At 37.5% G+C, this 21,873-nt stretch overlaps 1 protein-coding gene across 1 annotated transcript in view; it reads right to left on the reverse strand.

Moving 5' to 3' along the window:
• The window catches only part of Dhc1 (Dynein heavy chain 1), a 110,333-nt gene that overhangs the window by 30,929 nt on the left and 57,531 nt on the right, over positions 1–21,873 (reverse strand). The window contains exons 32-45 of the mRNA XM_069824965.1: positions 21,228–21,420; positions 20,035–20,165; positions 17,827–17,975; positions 17,448–17,617; positions 13,725–13,951; positions 12,402–12,624; positions 10,821–11,019; positions 8,266–8,411; positions 6,208–6,423; positions 5,861–6,126; positions 5,619–5,787; positions 5,002–5,157; positions 4,045–4,200; positions 1,654–1,810 (exon numbers count right to left, since the gene is read on the reverse strand). Coding sequence (XP_069681066.1) covers positions 1,654–1,810; positions 4,045–4,200; positions 5,002–5,157; positions 5,619–5,787; positions 5,861–6,126; positions 6,208–6,423; positions 8,266–8,411; positions 10,821–11,019; positions 12,402–12,624; positions 13,725–13,951; positions 17,448–17,617; positions 17,827–17,975; positions 20,035–20,165; positions 21,228–21,420 — 2,558 coding nt within the window. The remainder of the gene's footprint in view (positions 1–1,653; positions 1,811–4,044; positions 4,201–5,001; positions 5,158–5,618; positions 5,788–5,860; positions 6,127–6,207; positions 6,424–8,265; positions 8,412–10,820; positions 11,020–12,401; positions 12,625–13,724; positions 13,952–17,447; positions 17,618–17,826; positions 17,976–20,034; positions 20,166–21,227; positions 21,421–21,873) is intronic.

The following is a 21,873-nucleotide window of genomic DNA, read 5'->3' on the forward strand; positions in this document are numbered from 1 at the left end:
GTGCTCTAATAATAAATAATAATGGTGATAATATTAATGATAATGGTTATGATGATAATGATGATGATGATGATAATAATAATAATAATAATAATAATAATAATACCGGTAATAATATTATTTATTATCAGTCAATAGACTTATATACAAAATCTTATAGTTACATAAAAATCTTAAAATTAGATATTAAAAGATTAAAATTACACAAAATAATTCAGAACAACAAATTATAATTAACTCCAAATAGAATGAAAATTATGATAAATTGGAAATAACAGCTAGATTGAAATTATACAAAAAATTGGGAACAACATAAATTACAATAAACTACTTATAGATTGAAATTATACAGAAAAATTGGATTACAATGATCTAAGCTGAAATTATACAAAATAGCTGAAAAAAAAATGATTATGTAACAGGGATCAGATTCTTACTTGGCATAAATGATACAGGGTGGAAGTTATATAATTGTGCAGATTTTAACAACTTATTCCTTGGATAGACTACAGAAAAAAAATGTGTGTGTGTGTCTAATGCCTAACCACTTCACTTTGCATGATTTGGGTTCCGCATCTGCTGATAGATGGCAGGACTGTGACCTATTTTCAAATTGCACACCACTTCGGCGGGCCACGTTATGCATGATGTGTATCTGTGAAGAGTTATGTCGTGTACTAGGGTGAGTGTATGTTAAGTGTAGTGTAGGGAATGGGTGAGGATGATGATGAAGGTGGGGAAGGGAGAAGGGGAAACCCGGTGCCGGCATGTAGCCTACTCCTGTTGAAGAGCACCAAAGGAGCTGCCAGTCTTAACGTCCCCATCCTACAGACGAATCACTATCAACAGTGACATATGCCTTCCCTTCATATGCACTGTGGAGAGATTTGGGATTTAACCCAGGCATACACAACAAAAATGTTAATACCATATTAGTCCCAAATGAATATTTTTCTTAAAAAAAAATCATTTTCCCCTAAATTTTAACTCTGTTTTACTCGATAAGTGTTATCCGTACGATTCTGATTTTTACTTTTATCATTAGAGAAACTGAGAAAGGATGATTTATCCCTTTGTAGTTTTTAAATAAAATGGACGGCTCTCTTGCAAATTAAATAAAAACATTAACATGTATCGTTGTTTACTGTCATTAGAAAGTTTGGCAATCCTACTGCAGTGACTAAGGGACGGAACTCAGCTCTTCAGAATGCTTTCGCAGGTGAGCCAACGATGTGCCGTTATCAAACTATGCAGAATTTCAGTCTAATCTTCTAATTAACCATGCACTTAATTAGAAAACGCATCCTTGTATAATGTAATGCACTGTACTAGAAATACATAAATATGCAGGGGTGAGAATAAGATAGTCCAAAGCCACACTTTTAACAAAAATGGTATTTTGTGCGAGTTCATTTCTTACACGTATGAGGAAGCTGCTATTAAAATACTGTAAAAATTACTCAACAAATGACGTCAGTACACACCAAAGAAATTATGATACCGCACCTAATAGCTTTGTACTCTTAACCTTTTGTGTGTGTGGCTTAGGACTACATCACTCTCATCCTTACATACATTACCTTACAGTAAGGAAGAAAAGAGATGCTGAAAGAGGAAGAAAATAAGACACTCGAATGTTGCAGTGGACCCTACCCAGGAGCTGCTCCTCCAGGCCCAGGATTGTGACAGTGAAGTCTATAATGGCCGTCTTGGCGCTGACTTCCGGCGAGTAGGCGGGGTTGGGCAGCTTGGTGGTGATGTACAGCATGAAGCCCGGCATCACGTCGCACTCCTTGTCACCTACAACGACCTGCGATCAAAATAATTACCTTCAACTGCGGCTTTGCAGGGCTTGCAAATGGACGAACTCCTGAATGTAGCTGTACTACAGAACACTTATGTTCAACTGTGAAAACAATATGAGAAAAAAAGCGCCAGCACGTAAAGCTAGAAACCTGGGTTTGAGCCCCAATGCTGAAGAGAATTTTTCTCCGTTCTACCATTTCTTCACCATATGGAAACGTAGAATTACTGCACTGAAACTCCGTATGTACTTCGGTACATCATAGTAATATGATAAAGCGTAGGTAATTACTTTGTGATTCAAGATGGCGCCATGTTCTGTCGGACCCCGGCCACTTAGTCACTCGTAATGAGTGCACCTCTGTATATAGTGTTGTTGTTGTTTTCTAATGCCAGGCATTTGACAATAACGTCATTTGACCTCTTTCACTCCAATATTTTTCAAAGATATTATCATGGCCAGCCACTGAAGCACAGATTTTGAGGTGTTCCGAATCCATTTCTTGGTTTGAGTTGCACAATGGGCAGTCAGGGGACTGATATATTCCAATTCTATGCAGGTGTTTGGCCAAATAATCATGGCCTGTTGCCAATCTAAATGCAGCTACAGACGATTTTCGTGGTAAATCGGGAATTAACTGTGGATTATGATGCAGAGAGTTGGACATTGTGTTCTGGCATTGGAACTCAAATCCGGTGTGGCTTAGTGGATAAAGCGCCAGCACGTAAAGCTGGAAACCTGGGTTCGAATACCGGTGCCAGAGAGAATTTTTCTTCGTTCTACCATTTCTTCACCATATGAAAAAACAGAATTACTGCACTGAAACTCCGTATGTACTTTGGTGCATCACAGTAATATATGGAAACAATGTTTAGAGTTTTGCAGCAAAAAAATTCACCAATAACTGATAATAATTATTACAGATCTAAGGGATGGTGCAATACAGGAAGGCACATTCGAATGTCCAGCTTTTGAAAGAAAATTGTTTACAAAATAGGCTGACAAATTCAGACACACTTTTCTTAATGTCTTACATATCTTTACGGAGATCTACTGGCGGAAAACTGAAGTATTGATCACTTCCAGAGCAGTAAACAATTGATGCGAGATTGCATACTATGTTAGGAGAACAACTTTGTTATTTATTTTTTTTTAGCATTAATAATCGATGGTATCCTGGCTGTAGCGTTGGATGTAACAGGAAAAAGCCTCAGTATTCTAGAGTGTCATAAAATCTTAAGAAACTGATCAAATGAAATTAATGATTGGTGGATTCTGCACATTGCAGAGTGGGACGTAGTGAGACAGCTGATTTCTTGGCCAAGAAAGACAGCAAAGTTATTTCAAAGTCATCTCTACCTGTGTCTTACCACTCTGTTAAAATAATAATAAGATCAGAATATAACAATAAATAAAAAATTAAAATGCTTCTTAAGCAAATTAAAAAAAAGGGGAGATGTTATGCAGTACGTGTAATTGAATGACTGATCTTACAGATCGTGACTGCTTCAATGAACATTTAATTTAAATATGAGTTCATTTTTTTTGTCACACGCAATTATTTCTGTGTACAAACTATGCTATGAATACTTGTAAATATTATGGCCTATAAAAATGTAATCTACGCAGGATTGGTATTGCAGAATCTCCTGCAGGCCCTTTCTATAGTTTTAATCAAGAGCAGTAGTATTAAAACTTTATATTTAGCATATGTGGGAAATACCTTTCAAAAGGTATGGTATAATGTTTTAGGGAAATTGCAAAGACAATCATCTGATTTTTAAAATGCTGAAAAAGATAATTAGATGTACAATGCATGCTGGGAGATATGATTCCTGTCGGTCATTTTTTGACCTTTCCATGTTCTTACATATTTAATGTAGTGCATCAAGCTAAGTAAAATTATGAACAGTTTCATGTGTAATGATCAGATTCACAGTTAGAATACAAAAGACAAATCTGATTTAAGAGTGCTGAAACTCAGTATTACACTATTTACGAAAGGGTAAGAAATAGTGGATCCATGTTTTTAACTTCAAAAGTAAAGGATACATGCCTTGTTTAGAACATTAATGAAGCATTTACTGTTGAAGGACAGTTTTATAATGCTGAAGAGTTTTTGGACATCATTTGAGTGAACTTTGCATACCGGTACCGGTAAATTTAATTGTTTGAATCAAGATCATCTTCTTTATTCAGTTTTCCGGTCTGTCTGCATGACGTCATCGTCAGCTGCTCACCTTCTCGATAGAGCCGGACTTGATGAAGTTCTTCTCCAGCACGTTGTCTATGACGGGGTCCAGCTCCTCCCCCACGTCCTCGATGAGCAGCGGCCGGCCCAGGGACAGACTGTCCTCCAGGTGCGTGCGGAAGTACTTGTGGTTCAGCGACGTGATCTGCACACGGGCCAGACAAGACACAGTTTCTAATGGAATAGCCACATTAAGTCGTTAATATCAAAACTTGGTTCTATTTGTTTTTTAATTAAATCACTAAAACAAAAGTAAATATATATGTTGCTCATTTTCATTCCTACTTAAGATATGGTGCAATTTTTGGGGAAAAGATCAAGGTAATGAAAGTATTTTCAAATTACAAAAGAGGGCACTTAGAATAATACATGGGGTAGGGAGAACTATTTACATTTTCTAAAGTTCTTCCACTTGCTTGTATTTCTATTTCAGAAATCGTTTGTTATCTAAGAGACAAATTGAGAAATTTAGATGTTGAGTCATGATGTGCGACAAAAGGTCCATTTACATATTAAATTCTGTAGGACAAATACAGTCAACTCTGGATATAGTGAACAAAATATGCTGGTCTACAGAGGTTCACTATAACCGAAGTTGACTGTATTCATAAAAAATGTGTTAAATTAAATATAGAAAGTAAAACTTATAACAAATTACTGACAAGCATCAAGCAAACAGCTTCAAGGAGAAAGTAAGATTCTTTCTATTCAAACATAACTTTTATTCTATAGATGAATTCTTGTGTAATTAGATGTTACTGAAATGTCTGTAGAGACAACTTCGGTTATAGTGAACCTCTGAGGACCAGCATATTTTGTTCACTATATCCGAGGTTCACTGAAACTTTTGACGTTGCTATACATACAGCAGGCCCTATTAATGTCCACTTGGGAGAGATCACGTTCAATATCAATAATGTTGTTATGTCGTAGACATAAACGTCACCTGCAACTCGTTGTTGGACTCCTTGTTCTTGATCCACATCTTGCCCTGGGTCTGCGGGTCTATCAGCAGCGGGTACGAGCTGGACTTGGTCACTATGATTGCGTTCTGCACCGAGAGTTCGTCACTCGGCAGGCCCTGCAAGGTCCATTCTGACACCTGGAAGCAAGTTCACAACACAACTGAGCTGCAAGACGTGTTTTACTCCTTAGCTGAGCGAGTGGGCACACTTGCACCATCCAAGACTGACAAGGAAACCGAAGAGTCTTCCTAGTTGCAATTAAAGTTTATAGATATATGAAATTATCGATAATATCTGAGTTACCATTTTATTCATTACTGATTAAAGTAAAATTTTATCTATCCTCATTGCTTCAGTAATGAGATTTCAGTCATTGAATTGCAGCTTTATAGGGAAGTGACAGATCTATCGAATGTCAGATTTTTGGTTCTGTGGGCACTTCGCATAATGTTCTCAGCAGTGAATAAAAAAGAATCTTCTTAAAACGCAATCTTGATACAACAGCCACAGTGTTGTGCAGCAATATGCTGAAGAAAGATAACAATGTATCACTCGACGTTGTCGACATTTACAGATAATTGTTTTAAGATGTACATACCATGCCACTGTCGACCAGCATGTTGGAGATGTTCAGGTCCTGGGTGAAGGGGATGTCGCGGCTCTTCAGGTTGCTCATCCAGCTGCGGATGAGTCCGGAACGGAACTCCTGGTTGTACGGGCCGCAGTACGAGAGGAAGCCGGTCGCCAGCACCACGTCACCCACGAGCCTGCAACACACAGTGCACGGCAAGTAGCAAGCTGCACCTCCCCGTGCCAGCACTGGTAAGCTGCACTGCTCACCTGCCCAGCTGCTCCTTGAAGTCCTGGCTCATCTGCGTCCAGCGGATTTTCTCGCCGCCCAGCCCGTTGATGAGCGCCGTGGCGGCCGTCATCTTGCGCAGGCAGCTGTTGGCCGCGTCCGTGAGCCGCTGCTTCTCCGACACGGCCGCGTCGTACTGCTCCTTCACCTCCTGCAGGGCCCGCTCGCGCTCCTCCAGCTCCTGCTCCGCCGCCGCCAGGTCGGCCATGGCGACGGTGAGGCGGGCCTCTTGCAGGGTCAGGTTCGCCTGCACAAGACATCCCCACTACAGGCACGAGGGAGAGAGGAGGAGAATGCGACGAAGTGCAACTGAACGAGAGGAGAGAACCTTGAGGGGCAGCACTTCCTTGTTGACGCTGTGGAAGAAGGCCATGGCTTTGGTCCAGGACAGCAGCCCCGCCACGTCGCCACACACGTGCTTGGCGGTGTCCATGTTGTAGTCCTCCATTTCGAAGTACGGCCGCAGCAGCTCCACCATCTCGTTGTTAATTATGTCCTTCGGGTAGTTCTGCAGCTGCAGCAGGAAAGTCGTGCTGGCCATCATCTGGACAAAAGTACAACTGGTTCAGTACAGGACACAGACGGAGTGTTGCCAGATCTCATGTGCAGCAGGTCGAATGCAAACTTAAAACCGGTTTAACGTTGAAAAATCTGACGGCTTCATGCAGTCTTTCAACTAATAAAATGTACAGGGGAAGAGTTTCTTGCTGACATAACCTACTAATTTTTTTAAAAGTATTTATTTCAATAATTACAACATTCGGTTTTAAAGTTTACAGTTACAGTTACAGAAATAACCCCCAAACTTAGCTCAGCATGCTTCGCAATTAGGTCGTTACAACAATTTGTAAACAGCAGTATCTTAAAGACAATATATTTTGCGTATTTTCATTCCATTATGTCCTACGGAATAATATTTTGGGGAAGTTCTGCATATAATAAAAATATATTCTTATTACAAAAAAGAGCCATTAGAATAATAGTTTGAGCAAAGGCTAGAGAATCATGTAGATTATTTAAAAAAAAATTACAGATTCTAACCTTAACAAATCAATACATATACTCTACAATAAATTTCCTCTTATGTAATAAAGAAAATTTTCCAACTAACTCAGCCATACATAGTATAAATACCCGCAGAAAGAATGATTTTCATATGCCATCATCAAATTTATCATAGCGATAAAAATGTTCAATAGTCTTCCTGAAGACATTAAGAATCATAGCCAAAACCCTGCATTATTTAAGGTAAAACTAAAAAATTACTTAATATCTCACACTTTCTATTCTGTAGACGAATTCTTGACATTTCACAGTACTGTGTAAATATTTTAATACTATTAAATGGCAAACATATTACATTGTATAAAATATTATTGTACATATTTCATATTTGCATTTTATATGTATTGCATTTTATTGTTAAACGTAAGAATTGGACATGTTCTTTATTCTATGCTATGAAGCAAATGTAAGAATATTATGGAACGAATAAATCTAAAAAAAAAAAAAAAAAAATATTATTATTAAAGTCAATTTTAATTACTGTGACACGTGACACGGTATTCTGAATTTCTGGTACCGCGATAACTGTTTCTATTTTACCTTGTTATGACTTAACAGGTACAAATCAATTACAAAATCTATTATGAAAGCAAAAAAAAAAACAGCAACATACGGTTATGAAAACAACAAATGTATAGTATTTCTGACATAGTTAAAAAAAAAAAGAGGACACAATCTGAAATGTATTAATAGTGTGCTGTATACATTTTATCTTCCCAGTGCTGTGCACTACCATGTCCGCAGCAGAGGCAGATGCGATGTATTTCTTTTTAAATGGTGATATTCACAAACGACACCAAATTCACTGTAGACGAGAAAATGTTTTGACTCCTGTACAGAAAATAAAAGTAAGTTTCCGGAAATGCAATTTCAGGAAAAATATTGTTATTCAATCTGGTACTAATAACATTAAAACGTGTATTCAGAGAGTGGAATTTTCTTTCATCGATTGGAAATGAACACAGGAATGCAGAAGTTCGGAGAAAAAAATCCAGAAGGAGGGAAATTCTCCGGCTTTTCTCCATTCAGTTGGAACACTGGCTCCATGCTTTCAAGTTTTGAGTTCGCATCAAAACATATAATTCAACTGATCACAAGACTGTAGCGATGACGTAATGAGAGATCTACAACTGAATTGACGCATAGGATTTAATATTGTTTTTATAGTATGCTGTCCGCTCTTAAGGAACTGAGCAAAACCTGCTTCTAATATGAGAATTACTGCCCAAAATATATGACACCGACTGTAAGCAGAAGTTACTGCTAGAGTAACAAGAGCCCTGCTACACGTTTCTCATTCCACGTGCAGCTAGCTCCTCACCTTGAGGGACTCCGCCCAGGACGGCTTGGGGCAGGGTGCGGCGGTGTCGCCTATGACAGGGTGCAGTTTGCGCTGGAACAGGATCAGCACGCAGTCCATGATGCGCATGATCAGGTGCGGGGGACGCCCCAGCTTGCGCACCGTGGCTGCAACCAAGGGAGATCTGTGCATTTCTATTATTGACAATGTTATTCCCATTCACAATACATTTATTTGACCTGCTGTATCATTGAAGACACACACAAATGAAATTTTTCATTACACACACGAAATACATTTTCGTATGTATTTTTTTAGAGTTACTAATATGAATAGTTGTGGACAACTCATAACGTCAGGAAGACTCGAGGCACTCATCCCTTACTGCTTACTGTTAATATGAGTGAAGAAAAGGCAACCAACTACCGTCTGTTGTAAAAATCATTGAGAAAGTTGAGGTGGAGTGTGATGAACACATTATGATTTGTCTCGAATTATATTTATTTATATCAGGCTTTCATTTCAAAACTCCCCAGTCTAAATACCGGTAACTATTCATTTCAATTAAATTAAACTTAAACGATAAACGACAATTTACATTTTGAGGGGGAAGTTTAAAATCAGTGTCAATCGCATTTTAGGTTTCATCTGCTCACGCCTTCCCCTCACCCCCTTAGAAATTTCAAATGACACATCTATATTACGATACTTAAGGTGACACTTATGTGAGTTTTAAATCTTTTACAATTTTCATCCAAAATTCATGAATTTTAAACTACATAAACATGCCTACAATACTGTCATCTGTACAAAATTTGGTGCCTTTAGGACAAATAGTTTTGAAATGATATTTTTTAAATGTATTTTATATTGATGTCACTAAAAAAGCCCCTTGCGTCACAATTTTCACAATTTTTAGTTCATATTAGCTCAAAAGCTTCAAAATAGTCATGAGAACATAAATTAATTAACTTTTTGAGCTCGGTCTAAATAAAGAGTCACAATAAATTTTTAAGTGGATTTTCTTAATTTTTCACCATTATTTCACCATAGTATCCCCTTAAATCTAAAACAGAATTCAATTGTTTATACATCTCATTCATTTGTTCTCACATGTTTTGTTTTGTATCATTGCCTGGCATTAGAAAACAACAAGATGTAACTTTATGTCTGAAGAAGTTTTCGATTGAAGCCATAGTAATCTATAAATAATTATTTACTAATTAGTCTCGCATACAGACATCTACACTACAGTTCAACGTCCCCTTGGGGCACGGGCCTCTTCCTAGGAAGGTGATACCAGTTAGCCACGCCAGGAAGGATCCTCCTTCAAGTCGTAACACTTTTTGCACGTGTTCTTTTAGTTTCTCCCTTGCTGTTCTCTGCGATGTGCTCTTCTATGTGATGTCTCATTGAGGGATGTTCTGCGATGCTGTGCTGATACTCTGTCCTCTCTCTGGCAGCCGTTGTCCTCCTGACCCAACATGTCCTTTGACCCCGCATCTGGGGTCCCAGACTGTCCATCTGCTGGGGTTCAGCCTCATGATGTGGCCCGTCCAACTCCATTTCAGGTTCCTGCTGGTAGTTACTGCATCATTTATTTTTGTTTTTATTCTTAAAATCTCATTTCGCATTCTGTCCCTCCATGCATCTTTCTCTCCATTCTACTTTTGCATACTTGTACCATGGTTCTGTCTCTCTTCGTGGTCTCCATATACTAGTGCTGGTATGTTACTTAATACGTGAGCCACACAAATAAAATTATGCAAAACATCATTACAACTGATTTTCAGTAAACTGTCATTTCAAATAAATACGACTTGTAGTCTTCACAACTCAGAGGTGCATGCATTCTGGAGGCCCTGTCTGGTGTTTATATTATTTGTGGCGAGGATCGAACTCTGACGGTAGATTTTGACTTCCTTTGCAAAATGAAGTGTTTTTATCTTCATATTTCCGTAATAGCCAGGAGAAAGTTGTTACTACAAATTTTTTTACTGATGACCATTTTATTATTTTTGGTAATGAATGCCTATTCTTTTTTAGAAAAATATACATATTTCACGTGTATTATTTTTGGAAGACGCGACTTGTAGTTACTGAATAAGGACAAAATAGTCCAATATTTTGAAGAAATCATTGTACAGAGGCAGAAGGTATATCAAAACAAGAATCTATATAACAAGTCACTAAACAGACGATTTTTTTACGAGTGATTAAATTAGAAAAAAAACGAGTAAAGAAAAGCATCGTTTAGGCAAGGGTCATATACATTAATTTTTTCATCACCATTCCAATATTTGCAGAAAAACATAACATTTTTAAAATGTACAAATTTTAGTCAGTTATGAAAAACAGAATTAAACTGAAACAAACTACCCAGTTGTAAGCATTGTATATCCATAATAACAATTTATTATTATTTTTTTTCATACTGTGAAAAAAATTACAGTTGTCAGTAATGACACTCTTTTCATGCTTCGAGACGTTGATAAACATGATATATCAGGTAATGGTGATGAAAAAATAGTATTTTCGACATCAGAGGTGTATGTTTCCGTTAAAATCCCACCCACCGATGTGAGCGGGCTTAATGGTGTTGAGGGCGGCCTCTGCCTCCTCCAGCGCTGGCTTGGCAGCCTCCAGTTTCTGCTCCGCTCGCGCTTTCTCCGCTGAGATATATTTCACCAACGCCTCTGCTTTCTCCTTTACCTTCTGCACTTGATTTTTCACCGTTTCTGCTTGCATTGCTCTTTCCGTCACTTCTATGAGTACCTACGGAACCAACCAAGACATTTTTTCATAGAAAATAAAATAATCCTGTGATGGACATACGTCACATGTTTAGGAAAACATCTAACATAGTTTGGGAATGAGATAAACATGAATAATGAAAAGTTAAGTGTCTAACGAAGTACGCTATTTACCTTCTTTCCTTATTCTTTTAATGTTCTGTGTTCTTTATTGTCTATTTTACCGAACTGAAAACGTTTTTGTAATACTAAATCGAAGCTAATTTAAATTGCGCAAAAATGCGGTATCAGCCAGAAGTCGCTATTATGTATTAAGACACCCTGTGTGAGAGGCTAATGAAGCTATGATCATATATAATTTTATACTTACTTACTTACTGGCTTTTAAGGAACCCATAGGTTCATTGCCGCCCTCACATAAGTCCGCCATTGGTCCCTATCCTGACCAAGATTAATCCAGTTTCTACCATCATATCCCACCTACCTCAAATCCATTTTAATATTATCCTCCCATCTACGTCTCGGCCTCCCCAAAGGTCTTTTCCCCTCTGGCCTCCCAACTAACACTCTATATGCATTTCTGGATTCGCCCATACATGCTACATGCCCTGCCCATCTCAAACATCTGGATTTAATGTTCCTAATTATGTCAGGTAAAGGATGCAATGCGTGCAGTTCTGCGTTGTGTAACTTTCTCCATTCTCCTGTAACTTCATCCCTCTTGGCCCCAAATAGTTTCCTAAGCACCTTATTTTCAAAAACCCTCAATCTCTGTTCCTCTCTCAAAGCGAGAGTCCATATATGTAGTAAAAATCAGATGATTGGTTCAACCAATACATAGAATATTAGTTCTATAAATTCATATATTTATGGGTTAGAAACATGGACATTACGACGAAGTGAAGAGAAGCGACTAGAAGCATTTTAAATGTGGATATGGAGAAGAATGGAGAGTGTGAAATGGACAGACAGAATAACAAATGAAGCTGTGTTGGAAAGAGTGGGTGAAGAAAAAATGATGCTGAAACTGATCAGGAAGAGAAAAGGAATTGGTTGGGTTACTGGCTGAGAAGAAATTGCCTACTGAAGGATGCACTGGAAGGAATGGTGAACGGGAGAAGAGTTTGGGGCAGAAGAAGATATCAGGTGATAGACGACATTAAGATATACGGATCATGAGGGGACAAAGAGGAAGGCAGAAAATAGGAAAGACTGGAGAATGCTGGGTTTGCAGTGAAAGACGTGTCCTTGGGCAGAACACTATGAATGAATGAAATTCATATAATATATAAAGGGTGGTTTAAAGGAATAGTAAATATTTTAGGAGATGTTCTCAGTGGAGATACAGCTGAACTCCTCCATCACCCTGTACATGACAACGACAGACAGAGACTTCCAACATACATTTTCAGCTTTCTCTGAAGCCTGGGCCAGTTCTTGCTCCATGACCGCCAGATCTTGTTTGAGAATTTCTACAGATGCTGAAGCCTCTTCCAGTTTCGCCAGGCCTGTGTCCATCCTCTGGGCTCCGTCATTCAATTCCTTTTGCTTCTGCTGATAAATATTCTTATAACCTCCAATGAAATTGAGGTACGACTTCGGAGTCACGTGAGTCGCACGTCGGAATCTGGAAATCAACACATCAGCATCGTTAAAATCACAACCAAAGTGAATGTTCACCGGAGAAAGCTACAAACATGGCACATATCATGTACGGTAATATTTACCCCAGAGCTGTGTAAAGTTATTAGTTTTGAAAACATGAAATTGCATTATCAACATCATTATGATCGCACCACTGCCATCAGCATTACCAGCTAGAAGTCTAAGCCTAGTGGATTGTTGCTTTGAGAGATTCACAGCTTGCCAAGAGTTCCACATCCATATCTTCACCGTTTGTGCGTAGAAATTAATAAACCAATCTATGAAGATGATTTTACTTAGGCAATCATGATCAGTCTGAATATAACTGCGACAATTTTCTAGATACTAGTTCAGGAAGTAATCATTTTAAATCTTAGAAGGAATCCTTCCATCTTGAATTTTGATTTTCAGCTATTAAATTGTGCTCATAGTTGAAAGTAAGATTTTTTTTTATAATCTGCTTTAGGCCTTTAGCTTCATATGAAAAACTGTGTTTTCTTTTTATAAAAATTTTATTTCCTTTCTTTGCTAATAATATATCAGCTACCTCATTACCATTCAAGCCACGGTAGGCTGGGATCTACTGGAAAACAGTTTTTATTTAGATTTTGACTTGTTTTATCATCCAATGACTTTCTTTATTTTTTATTATTATCTTTTTATTTCATACAATCTAGTTGAATTTATGGCCTGGATTACTGCTTGAGATTCGAAGAACAAAACTATCTTCTTCTTCTTCTTGCTATTGTTAGTATTATTATTATTATTATTATTATTATTATTATTATTATCATTATTATTGTTACTGTTTTTTCACTTGGTTATTTAAGAACGCTGTATGAATTATTATCATTATTATTATTATTATTATTATTATTATTATTATTATTTTTATTACTGGTATTATTATTTGCACTGAGTAGTCAAGTAATGAAGTAATGTGTATTAATTAGACACAGTCATATACCAGTAATTTGGTTGAAGTATATCTTAATGTCTCTAACATCAACAACTTATGTTACAGCGGGAAGATGATGTTGAACTATAGATGAATGTCTACTGAACATGACTTCGCCCACCCACCGCTGGAAGTACTCTGCAGAGGTGGTGGCCACGACGTCCTGGATGGTGCCTAGGGCAGACACCAGCTCGTCCTTCACTTCGGAGGTGCAGGCGATCTCAAACTCTGCCAGGAAATGCTTCGCCACCAGAACAAGCGCATCACGTGGCCAGGGCTGGAACCAGTCGATGGTGCAGCCTGAGATGAGGGCCGGGAACCGCATGGCTCGGTTGCGGAACTTCTCCCCCACCTGCAACCAACCAGACCGCAATGACCTCTCTCTTTGTTTCTGCTTCTTGGGCTGGACACACAATGTCATCTTTATCCATAAACAAAGGCTTTTTTGCATGCAGTAAATCTGTTACATAAAGACCAACAGCTTTACTTCCTCATTAGACAGAAGTTTCTGCCTAAAAATTCATTGCTGTTGATCAGGTTTGAACCCGTGACTCGTGGTCCAAAGGTAAGAATGGTGATGATCCTCGGTGGATGTAGTAGTAGTAATGAGAGGGTTTATAGCTGATGAGAATAATTTGGAAAGAAGGAACAATACCAAAAATGATTTATCATACCAATTTTCAAGAAAGAGCACAAAAAAGATCGTAGAAATAAAATGATAGAGTTATTACTTTAATGTGGTGGAAGGTTGTCAGGGACAGGGAGTCCTGAAGGTAGCCAAGGCTCGAACAGGACTGTAGTGCTGCTGATGATGATGAGGACTACTTTAATGTCTCAGTGTCTTAAATCTATGAAAGAATAATATATTTAAGGTTGACAAAGGAAACTGAAAGAAACTTCAAGAAGAAGAACATGCCTTCAGACCAGAGAACTCGACTGCAGTCCTCGTATTCACACTCAGACAATTCTTTGAGAAGAGATGGAAATACATTAAGGATACTCTCAGATACAAGTGAAGCTTTTGAATCGAGTGACAGAAATAAAATATTGGTAGCTTTATAGTATAGTATAGTATAGTATAGTATAGTATAGTATAGTATTTATCAGCTGTCGTTATAGCAAAAGCTAATGACATTGTCAAATTACACGTGTGAAATTATCGTGCTAAAATGAAAATTATTCTACTACAACATTAAATATAAAACAAAATGATCACAAATACTCCTTAGAGTTTACAATTGAGAGTCAAGATTATCAAAAATAGGCTAATATCTAGATGAAAATTGTAACACACTGATCACAAATATTATTTGATACGCTCTGTTTATATACAAGAAAACAAGAATTAACTTAACAATTTATGAGAATTTCCTAATGTATTACAAAATAATAATACAATTCAGAGAAAGAAACCTAAAAAATATCTACAGCTTGATTTTCTGATTCAAAATATTCTTGCACAGAATAGAATGGGTTTCTAAGAAGCCACGTTTTCACTTTGACTTTGAATATGTCTAGTGACACTTCCTGTGCTTCCTGTGGTAACATGTTGAACATTCTACAGCCCAACATGTTAGCACTACTTTTAACTTTGGATAGACTGCAAAATGGTATGTCCAGTTTTTCTTTATTCCGAGTATTATACTCATGTTTATCCATCCTACTGGTGAAGCCATAAAGATTTTTCTTGATGTAAAGAAGGAGTTCCAGAATATATTCATTAACAACTGTTAAGATGGACTCCTGTGGTTTACAATGTGCTTTGCTTGGTATTCTGTGATAATTCTCATTGCTTTCTTCTGAATCAGCAGGACTTCAATAAGTTTATTGCTTTTCCCCACACCAGGATTCCATACTTCAATATGCTATGAAAAAAAGCAAAATAAACACTTCTTAGGTACTGCCCGGGTTCTTTGTCTCTAATTACTCTTAAGAGGTACAGGACTCTGGACAGTCTCCGAGAGATGTATTCAATGTGGCAATCCCAGGTTAATTTTGTATCAAGAAGGATGCCAAGTAATTTTATTGCCTTTTCTAGAAGACAATTATTAATACAAATATTAGTGCCAGAATTAAAAGTAGATCATTGCTGTGCCTCCAAAATTCGCTAGCCTCCGTGTTTTTAAAAAGATTTTGCAGGAGAAAGAGAAAAACATTGCCACTTTTAATTCTCTTGATTTTCAAAGCTACTTTCAATATAATTTCAATCATTACAATATAAATGATGAAATTATACCAAAAACAGCTTTGAAAATCAAGATAATTAAGAGTGGCAATGCTTTTTCTTCCTCCTACAAAATTCTTTTGAAAACACTTTTGGAGGCGCAGCGACAATACATTCAAACTGCATTAAAGGGACTTGAAAAGCGAGTTATTATCCCCATTCTTGTTCAATATTGCTTTACACGAGTTTTAAAAGGTATGAAAATAAGACACAGAAGACAATTTGAAAATTCTGACATTTACAGATAATATATTAATGTGAGAAGAAAACAAAATTAAATTACAATAGAAGTTAGAAGAATGGCGGAAAGAAGTAAAAAAAATATGATTACATTTAAACCCAGAAAAATATCCAGTAGTGAAGACTACAGACAGATATGGGTGTCATCAGAGAGGAAACTGATTATTTGGGAAGTAGGATTTCATGCTCAGGAAAAATTCAAGACAAGACTGGGAATGGGTGCTAAATTTCGCAGTACAGTAAAAAATATTTTATGGAACTAGGATGTAACAAAGGAAATCAAAATTATGTTGTATAAGAGCTAACACACACCTACAGTTACATATTATGGAGCTGAGACTTGGAGCATATTAAAAAATACATAAATAGAATTCAAGCAGGAGAAATGGAGTTTTAAAATGTATGGAAAAGAAGCGATGAACTCAGAAATGAAGATCTTAGGCATACATTAGGACTTCCAAAATTAAAGGACTCAATAGAGAAAAAATTCTGAAACTGATCAGGAAGACTAAAAGAATTTGGCTGGGTCACTGGCTAAGGAAGAAACTGCTTACTGAAGGATGCACTGGAAGGAATGGTAAACGAGAGAAAAGATCGGAGCTGAAGAAGATGTCAGATGATAGACGACATTAAGATATATAGATCATATGCGGAGACTAAGAGGGAAGATAGGAGAATGCTGGGTTTGCAGTGAAGGATCTGCCCTTGGGCAGAAAGCTGTGAATAGAGAAAATGAGGTTGAAGACACTGGAAATGACAGTGAAAGGCACAAGAACACTAGGAAGCCCTAGGATCACGTGACTGGAGAGGGGATATAGCTGGGAAAGATATGCAAGATAGGACTTTGTAGAGGAGGCTATGTTGTGAGACGACAAGTAACTATAGTCCCATTGCTCTAATTTCCAGCAGCCAATCATGTTGCAGGTCTGCTACATTTAAACGTGTGCGTCTTGTGATTCACTGATGAAGACGTTATGCATTTCCTTAGGCTGGATAAATACTTAATATAATCGCCTGCCATTTTGGCTCTTTCATTGGTGTTCGCAGAAAGCACACGAAGACATTATTTGCTGAATTACAGTGCGTTTGATTTATTATCATAGGAGCTACGACGTGATAATGTTTAACGGTGTGGCAAATAGATTCCTCGTCTGGTAGCTCGGCAACGAAAGAGAAAAATGGCGAATGATACTACCTACCTAGACTTTATAGAGCCTTGATTTCCTAAGACGTAAGCAAAGAGGAGGAGTCACGTCGGAAATAACAGCGTCGCGACTATAATTGGAAATGTCTAATGATGATGATAATGTAATGTTAAAAATGAGGATCACAAGTTGCAAATGAAGTTCCTTGGAATACTCGTACTAATGCAGCTTCTACTCACAGGCGAGAAGCAGAAGACGACGTGCAGGTTGTTGCAGGTGCGCGTCAGGAAGTACTCCATCACCAGCTCGTGCGTCAGCGTGCGCTTGGGGTTCTCCCTCTTCATGATGGGCGTCAGCTCTGAGATTATCTCCAGCTGCTCGTCCCGAGTGAACAGGTTGGATATCACGCCTGCAACAATCACCTGCATATAATGTCTGCATGAATGGAAGATGATGTACTAAGACCTAACTTGTGATTCACGATGATGATTAAACATACAATAAAGTAAATAAGTTCAATCAACTTGAAATTACAGTCCTTGTTAAGAAGCACAAGGCCATCATTAAGAGTAAGCACTGCACAGTGGAAGCTAGATCACAGTGAGCCGCAAGCCGTACCTGACGACAGGATGTTGTTGAGGTACTCCAGGAAGCCCTCCTCCTTAATGTCCAAGTCAGTGAATATGAAGGTAGTGCCCTTCCCCTGAACACCACAGCTTCGGTACAGCAACTTCAAGTCCTCCAGGAAGTTTGCGGAGTTGTACGACCTTCAATTCACAAGGAAAGTTATGCACATTCCGCTCAGTGTGTCTTACAATTGTGTTAGCCTGCCTTGCATGCAGACACTAAGAACGGAACAGTTTCCATACCTGTTCACTACATTTCTTAATTGAGACCCGGAATCCAAGAGGGACCCCAAGTCCATTTCATCAAACTTTTGGGAAATTGAAAAAAATGTTTGCTGTTGCTACAAAATGCCTCTGACTAATTATTTTTTGTTTCGTAAGTATATCTCCATTACATCTTTTCATATAACCATGGCAACAAGCTTCTACTAATTATTTTTTGTTTCGTAAGTACATCTCCATTACATCTTTTCATATAACCATGGCAACAAGCTTCTACTAATTATTTTTTGTTTCGTAAGTACATCTCCATTACATCTTTTCATATAACCATGGCAACAAGCTTCTAGTAATTATTTTTTGTTTCGTAAGTATATCTCCATTACATCTTTTCATATAACCATGGCAACAAGCTTCTACTAATTATTTTTTGTTTCGTAAGTACATCTCCATTACATCTTTTCATATAACCATGGCAACAAGCTTCTACTAATTATTTTTTGTTTCGTAAGTACATCTCCATTACATCTTTTCATATAACCATGGCAACAAGCTTCTAGTAATTATTTTTTGTTTCGTAAGTATATCTCCATTACATCTTTTCATATAACCATGGCAACAAGCTTCTAGTAATTATTTTTTGTTTCGTAAGTACATCTCCATTACATCTTTTCATATAACCATGGCAACAAGCTTCTATTAATTATTTTTTGTTTCGTAAGTACATCTCCATTACATCTTTTCATATAACCATGGCAACAAGCTTCTAGTAATTATTTTTTGTTTCGTAAGTATATCTCCATTACATCTTTTCATATAACCATGGCAACAAGCTTCTAGTAATTATTTTTTGTTTCGTAAGTATATCTCCATTACATCTTTTCATATAACCATGGCAACAAGCTTCTAGTAATTATTTTTTGTTTCGTAAGTATATCTCCATTACATCTTTTCATATAACCATGGCAACAAGCTTCTAGTAATTATTTTACATGAGATATAAATAGTGAAAGTGATTAAATATTGGGCCCCTCTTGGATTCCGAGTCTCAATAAATTTGTAGCTGAAATGAAATAATCGATAACAAATACAGTGAGTTAAGTGGCGTCATTTAGGGGAGTGTAGAGGTGTAGTATTACTAGAGAAAAGAATGTGACAACTATGCTTTTAAGATTAAAATATTCCACCTTCATAAATACTTAACAAATAAAAGACGAGCTAGTTGATTTTGCTCACATTAAACCAGAGTGTTACCATTTGCTGCATTAGCAGTTGTTGCCTGTATTAAATGAAAGTACATTTTATTTATTAATTGATATCAAAATTTCTTTATCAAGAAAACTATGTGTGTTCATTTCTTTGCACCACGTCATATTAACAGTAGGTACGTGTAAATTAAGTACCAGTATTGTATATGATGTTAAAAGCAGCCCTAGGTGAGGAAACTGGAAATTTATCGTAAAGCACGGTAAACTTGACTATAAAAAATTAAATCAAAATATCCGTCCTATTTGTGACTTAAAATAATAAAAATGCTTAAGTGGAGAAAAAACAGGAACTTTAAAAGTACGTTCACCGCATCTGGTATCATATTTTAAATACTTTTTCTTATTAAAGGTCAAGTTTACCCCAGTTTACGGTATGGAAAACAGTTAATTTCAGAGGGTATAGGGAGGGAAATGCGCTATGCGATATATCCTATAAGATCTTTCTTAAAAAATCTTCCTTCTCCAAGAAAAAATTGAAGCGATGCTCCTGCATTACTTTGAAGCCCATTTTTACTTTCTCAGCGCACCAAATGCAAGGGAAAGTACTGTGATAACTTTCCAGGATCTCGATGCAAGTCTTGTAGTGCATTACTTTGAACAGAAAGGCGCGTCAAGCAACTCTATCAAATCTTCCAGCATTGATTACATTATATCTGCTATGGCTAAGGCACTAAGGAGTGTCATAGTGGCCAGTTTGTCGTGGCACAGCTCACCGCGTGAGAGTGATCTGGAAGGTCTTGTAGCCGGCGATGAAGGAGGACAGCTTGGTGAGCGACTGTTTGCCGGACCCACCCACCCCCACCAGCATCACGTTGCCCCTGGGGTGGCGGATTACACGCGACACCTGCAAACGAACAAAATATGTCTTTGTAGCGACTTCCCAACATAAATCGTTGAATGCTTCAATGCAGACTTCGAGGTGTTTTCTATCTATTGTTGGATTGTTAATATTGCAAACAGTGCATGTTTGGTGATTAGAAAATTATTGGTTTACACAATTGGTTGTCAAGTAACGATGTCCTGTTAATCTAGAAAGGTCTCTGAGTCATGTCCCAGCGGTTTGTTGCAAGTGTAACAGTCGTGAATGGTTGCATTAAGGAGACAAATTCCATATTTGTAAAGCTAGATTCACCAAATTTTTGTCTCTGGTATATCTGGTTAATAAAAGCACGTGTACAAGATTCATTCGCCTATGATAAGTGGTTTGAATTTTATTAATGTTTCAATAATACACTGTATCACTTTATATAAGAAGGCCCTTGAACCACAATTTACATTATTTTAACTCTCAAAATCTGTGCTTCAGTGGCTGACCATAATATCTTTGAAAAATATTGGAATGCAAGAGGTCAAATGACTTTATTGTCAAACGCCTGGCTTAGAAAACAACAACAACATACTCGTACATGCGAAGAAAATTTACTATGTGATTTTGCTGATCACTTCCAGGTTGGCTGGGGTCTTCCTCTTTTTCTTTTTCTTAATTTATTACTATTATTTATTCTTTTTTAATAAAAAGTGCCTATTCATTTCAAGCAAGACCCTGTAGTAAGTTTTGTTCTCATATATAATATAAGGAACTATAAAGTGATTATCAGTTAAGAATAAGGTAAATCGTGGCTGAAGGGACTTCTTACATAGTGATACAATATTTTATTAAAATATGAATAAAATGCAAACCACTATCATAGGCTGATGAAATTTTGTACATATGCCATTATAAACCAGATATACCAGAGATTAAACTTTGATGAATCTGGCTTTACAAATATGGAAGTTAGAAATTTGGAAATTTCAGTATATTGTCCCCGTCTTAATGGCATAGTTCCTATATCTCATGTCAAAATTAGGTTTACGTTTAGGTTTGCCTTGAATGATGCTAGTGTGAGGCTACACATAGACCGACCTTGACGAGGTGCAGCATGGCATCCGGGAAGAAGACCAGGTCCATGCCGGCGCCGCGCACCATCTCATTGAACTGCGACAGGAACATGTCCAGGCGGTCCCGCAGCTCGCTCCAGTCCGGCACGGGCTCGTACACCTTGGGCAGCTCCATGTCCGCGTCCTCCCCCTCCTCTCCCGTCGGCTCTGGCGCATCCCTGCACAGGAGTTCACATACAGGATATTACCGAGATAGCAGTGACTGACCACCACAGTAGTAAATAATGACGTGACACGTGAGCTTCAATGCTGAGGGCTCATGATGTGTAGCTATTTTAGTTTATTAGGATAATTTGAAATATTATATTGATCTTGCTATGCACCACACATATCTGAATGCATTGTGTATTTCTATACATCAAATGAAACAGAGAGATGGAATAACTTCACAAATATACGCGCGGATCAAATTATGTAAATATATCATGTTTAATACATTACATTTCCACAATTGAGGACCGTTTTTGCAAAACTTGCTAACTGCAAAATTTGCAAAATTGAGATTTTGGTGGATTCGTTAACATAAAGCAGGCCTCTACACGATGTTAAAGTTATCTTAGTAAAATTGAATTATTTCTCTTCATTAGAGTCTGTCAAAGTGTGATGGTTGC

This window comes from Periplaneta americana, chromosome 1 (genome assembly GCF_040183065.1).
Source record: "Periplaneta americana isolate PAMFEO1 chromosome 1, P.americana_PAMFEO1_priV1, whole genome shotgun sequence".
In the NCBI taxonomy this organism is placed as follows: Eukaryota; Metazoa; Arthropoda; class Insecta; order Blattodea; family Blattidae; genus Periplaneta; species Periplaneta americana.